The 5,150-nt window shown below is 47.2% G+C and overlaps 1 protein-coding gene across 1 annotated transcript; it reads right to left on the bottom strand.

The window, feature by feature from the left end:
- Positions 1–208: 208 nt before the first annotated feature.
- marcksa (myristoylated alanine-rich protein kinase C substrate a) lies at positions 209–3,686 on the bottom strand. The gene is made up of 2 exons (XM_035144129.2): positions 3,262–3,686; positions 209–2,113 (listed from the first exon to the last, which is right to left on the bottom strand). Exons 1-2 carry the CDS (start codon positions 3,355–3,357, stop codon positions 1,406–1,408), a joined length of 804 nt encoding a protein of 267 aa, XP_035000020.1. The 5' UTR covers positions 3,358–3,686; the 3' UTR covers positions 209–1,405.
- Positions 3,687–5,150: the final 1,464 nt, after the last annotated feature.

Raw genomic sequence — 5,150 nt, 5'->3', positions numbered from 1 at the left:
GGAGGCCTCAAACCAGAGGGGCGGAGGCTGTTGTAGCAGCACATTAATGGTCACAGCTGCAGTCAACATCCACATGCAGGTGTAATGCTTTCGTCCATATGTTTTGGGCCATACAGACGTTTACCCTGTATCTTTTACAATATCCATTGGTCCATTTTGAGCCTGGAGGCTCAACAGAGGCAAAACGCAAAATAAAGACAGATGCAGCTGAAATTTTATTCACATTTATTTTTGCTTTTAGTGTGCTCACAGAAAATTAGAACACCTTAAGCAGAAAAGTTTAATAGCATTTTTTGTAAGCAAAGTTACATTCCATCTCTAAGTCAAATTGGCCAAAGCTTCTCCAGTATTTACAAAAGGAAAGGAAAGAGAGAGACAAGATGCTACACAAACATATGCATCTGATAGGTTTCAGTAAATTTTGTCAAAGACCACTGAAAAAAGCATTGCCTGCTGTAATCAAAAAACATACCACAGTATATAAACAGTTAACCATTCCACTTATCACAGCTTGGTTTTTGAATTCAAAATTGCTGAAGTTCTTTTCCGGGGTGACTTTTTCTTTTTATTTCTTGCGCGTGTGTGTGTTGGTTGTTATCTTACAAAAAAAGAGCGGGTGGAAAAGAGAGCTGCTGTCTTCATGTGCTTCTTGAGCTCCAAATTTCATTTTGTACAATAATCACAGTTAAAAACACCCCTCCTATACATACTTACATTTTTTATTAAGGTCATAAAACCAACAATAAACAATAAAGCCTATACAACTTGTATTTCTACTGAATCACTGACTGGAACAGCTAATGAGAAGTGAAAAGCTCCTATGAGTTTATATGTCCTAAAAAACCCTAACCCTGGGATGCTTCTGTCGTCTTATCGCAGGAATGACTTAGTGTTGTAAACCGCATGGTGTATGTAGGTGTTGGTCTGATCGTTTCTTAGACTACTCTTTCCATAATAGTCTGCTGCACATTTCCCAGGACCCCTCCTCCCTCCCTGAACTCACCTCCCCCCTTCATTTACAGCTCAACCCCCTGTCTCCTTCATACCACGGGCATGGCCATACCATTTTGTTTACATTTTGTATAAAAATTCAAAAAGAAACTTTTAATACTGATGAAAAAATATATGGCAGAGTGTGGATGTAATAAATCTGCAGTACGTATTGAAGCCACCCACCGTCCTAGCCCGTTGGAATGGAAGTAACAATGGACTGAGATGGGTTTTGTGTGGAGAGGGGGATGGAAACCAAAAATAAAAAGTAAAGAAAAGCTTTAAAATATCCCTGCTTGTAGACAAGTTCTTCAAAGCCAGGACCTGGCATCACTCCCACATACAAACAGGGAAATGTTCTTTGATTATCTTTTTTTCTCCTTTTTTTCGTTTTAATTTCTTCCTCTCTCTGAACTTATTCAGCAGCCTCTGCAGCTGCAGCAGGAGCCTCCGCTGATGCTGCTTCCTGTGAGGCGGGGGCGGCCTCCTCTGTTTTGGGCGCCTCCTCGACTGTGGGCTCAGCCGGCTTCTCCTCTGCCTTTGGCTCCTCAACAGGAGCGGCCTCCTTGACCTCCTCCACTGGCTTCTCTGCTGCTGCCGCCGCCTCTGGCTTGGCCTCTACCTCCTCCTTGGCCTGCTCGGCAGCAGGTGCGGCCTGCCCCTCAGCGGGTTTGGTCTCCTCGCTGGCGGCTGCTGCTGGTGGTGCTTCCTCTGTGCCCTCAGCCTTGGCCTCTTCTGTGGGTGCTGCTGGATCCGCTGCCGCCTCCTCGTTCTCGGCGCCGTCTCCCGTCTCCTTCTTGGTCTTCTTGAAAGAAAACCCGCTCAACTTGAACGACTTCTTGAAGGAGAACTTCTTCTTCTTCTTCTTGGGGGTCTCGGTGCTGGTGGAAGGCGTGGCGCCATCCTCCGCCTTCGCTGCCTCTCCCTCAGCGGGAGCAGGGGACGCCGCCTCTACCTTCTCTCCATCTGCAGCCTCGGCCTCAGCCGGGGCGGCCTCGGCCTTCTCAGCCTCCTCCTTGGGGCTCTCCTCGGCTGTGGCGCTGCCGTTGGCCTGCACCTCCTCTTTGCCGTTCTCAGCCGCCGCAGGAGAGGTGTCCCCATTCACTTTAACATGGCCGTTTTCCTAAAAAAAGAGAGAAACAACATGTGTTACTGCCATGTACAGAGCTGGCATGGGTTCAGAACTCAACCGGGACAGTGCCACTGATGGACACCAGGGGCAGCAGACACCATCGAATCAGCAGTGACAAAAGCAGCGCTCCACTCCACACGGCCTGGAGTCGGCTGCTAGTTTCAACTTTTCAGCGCAACTAGACGCTGGACACGGGAATTAAACGCACACAAAAGGGGCAGTCACGTGTGAGACTAAGATAATGCAACGCGTTTCCCCCCCTTTCTCCCTGGATCTCATTCACATGCTGAGCGCAGTGCCTCCACTGGGTCGCAAGGGGTCGGTACGAGGCCGCTCCGACCGTGGAGAAGCAGCTGCTCATTAAAACAGCAGATGCTCATTAGTCCATCACAGGGCGCACACTCACTTCCTGAGCAATGGATCACATCTCAACCGGTTTGATAAATATCTAACTTTTAAAAAATCGGAGGCGCTCTGGACAGAACAACCTCTCTCTATCTCTCTCTGGGGCGCACCACTGGCTCAGAAACGCGCTCTCCTCCTGCGCGGCTCACACACACACACACGCTCACCGCCTTCTCCACTTTCTAGTCGCGCATCTGTAACAAAAGGCGTGGTGCTCCGGGCGCACTCGGCCTTTTGTTGGCGGCATCTCGCCTCATTCAGCGGCTTCCAAATGACGATCGAGAGGCGACTGCACGATCCGCTTTTTCACAATCGCCCTAAACAATTCATTTTTGGGAGGGGGGGGTGTTCACCAATCAGCCGTTCAGCGCATGGCTTCGTTCGAAGCGTGTGGTTCGGAGGGATCGACAACAAAAGCGGTTCCTTCTTCATCATCTCGAACCAAAAATCGGATTTGGTCACGTTTCTTTCATTCATCCGCGCAATTTTACGCACAGGTTTTCCGCGGCGAGGAACATTTCAAATGATCAACTGTTGCTCATTCAGGGGCCCATCAAGTATTCATTACAAAATAAAAACCAAGTAGTTTCCATTTTGTTTCAACTCTCGCCGCAGAGCGCCATTCAATCCAACCACAATTACGCACGGATTGCGCCCCCAGAGCGCGGACCCCCCCCACCCCCTCCCTCTCCCAGCGATGGATGGAAGGAGCTGGATGTTAAAATATCATTTACCTGTCCGTTGCTCTTGGTGGGTGAAGCAACAGCTTCCCCCGGCTTCTCCGCGACAGTTTCAGCCTTTCCAGCTGCCTTGGCAAATTGCGTTCCCATGCTTCGCTCCAACAAAGAAACTCTGAGCCCCCCTAAAAAAAAAAATCCGAACAAAGACCCACAAGCCTCTTTGTTGAACGCTCTTCTTCACTGCTGTCTCCCCCTCTCGCTCTCCCCTGTGCACAAAGGGAAGATTCACGGGGAAAATGTAACGCAAAGTCCGCCTGGAAGGAGCAGAGTAGTTTTTAATAGCGGGGACGCGCTGGCAGGTGAGGAGCGGTAATAAAATCCCAGATCGGCGGCCGCGTCGCTGTAGGCAGGCTGCAAAATGGAGAAATTTCCCTTGTTGCTAATAAGATGCCGAGTCCAACGCCCAAGTGCAGAGATGAATGGAGGCTCCGGGCGATGACGGCACCGCACTCACACTCGGCCAATCACAGCCGCCGCTCCGGGAAAGGGCGGGGCTTTGGGGAAAGGGAGTGAACAATAGATTGTGGCGCTGCATTCAATGTACGTCGGAATAATCACAGTTCAACCGGCTCCATCGGTTTAATTATCATTTAAAAAAAAAAAGGCTTTCATCATTCATTTTAAAAATGAACCAAATGGAAAGTATTCAATGTAAGAATACATTCCAGAGATATATTCGTGGTTCCTCTTCTTTGCACTCTCACTTTTATCTCCTCTGAATGCGATAGTATAAATTTAACTTGTCCTCTGTCTAACTTCCCATAGCTATAATTTAAAACCATTTCAGTTTGCACACAAGATGTGACATGTAGGTGTCACAAGATATTAGTTTCATGTGTACATCTATAAACAGTGTATCCGAATAAACAGGACAGAGACAAGAGCACAAGTCAGACACACCTCACCTCTGTAGGGATTTTGTTCCCGAACTGATTATGATGCAACATGTGATGAGATCATTGTTGAAAGCGAATCCACTCAGATCCACTTGGGTATCAGGACACATTAACCCACAGACTGATTGGACTGAACATACACTCATTTGACGGTTGGTCATTGGGAACCAGGTGGACCCATTAACATTTCTAGAATACAAATGATTCCGTATGTTTCACAGGCGAAATGCTGTGTTCTACCTGAAAATCAAAATACTGAATCTGAATTCCATGGTGTGGGATAGCAAAGATAAAGTACGACTTAATTTTGTGGTTTGATATCACAAACCAATTTCAAAGTCATGATCCTTACTCTAAGCTGGATCTCTGTTTGTACAATTTTAGTTTGCCTTGAATGTAACACTTAAGACCATAGAATCAACTTATTGTGGCCACCACTGTTATGGTTTATTAGCCACACAATTCAATCGAACAACAGTATTTAACATCATTTTCATATGTTGTGAAACAGTTTCAAGATGTTTATTATGATACATTTGTTTACAGAGTTTGTGCAGACCTTCTCCACCTGCCCCCTAAAGTCCACAGAAAGTCCAGAGAATCCAATGTGGGAACACAGCCGTAAATCCTCCGCAGGATTCCCCACGAGTGTGTGGGGGCGTCGATGACGCTTCTAACACGCGACAGATGCAGAAATGGGGTTAGGGGTTAGACAAAAAGAAAACAAATAGCTCAGGAGGAAAAAGCGGTGCCACACAAGTAGAAGACACCAGCTGTCTGTTGATCCACCCCTCACCTAGAATTTATGGTTGTTGTGAACGGGTCTGAGCATTGTGTGAAAGGCAAAATGTGGAGAACGACTGGACCCAATTCTCCGGAGTTCCTCTACAGGACAAAACGGCTTTAATTTAACTAACTAATCAAAAAGTAAGCTACCATCTCGCCCCCACTTTTACTTTGTCACATGCATTAGGATGGGGTCTAACA

This window comes from Hippoglossus stenolepis, chromosome 20 (genome assembly GCF_022539355.2).
Source record: "Hippoglossus stenolepis isolate QCI-W04-F060 chromosome 20, HSTE1.2, whole genome shotgun sequence".
Taxonomy (NCBI): Eukaryota; Metazoa; Chordata; class Actinopteri; order Pleuronectiformes; family Pleuronectidae; genus Hippoglossus; species Hippoglossus stenolepis.
This window is presented reverse-complemented; position numbering and strand designations above follow the sequence as displayed.

What these genes read in the sequence shown, in the direction of transcription:
- marcksa (XM_035144129.2), bottom strand. Translation starts at nt 3,357, where the DNA reads ATGGGAACGCAATTTGCCAAGGCAGCTGGAAAGGCTGAAACTGTCGCG. An exon ending in CCACCAAGAGCAACGGACAG is followed by an intron (nt 2,114 to 3,261) that starts GTAAATGATATT and finishes CTCTTTTTTTAG; the next exon opens with GAAAACGGCCATGTTAAAGT.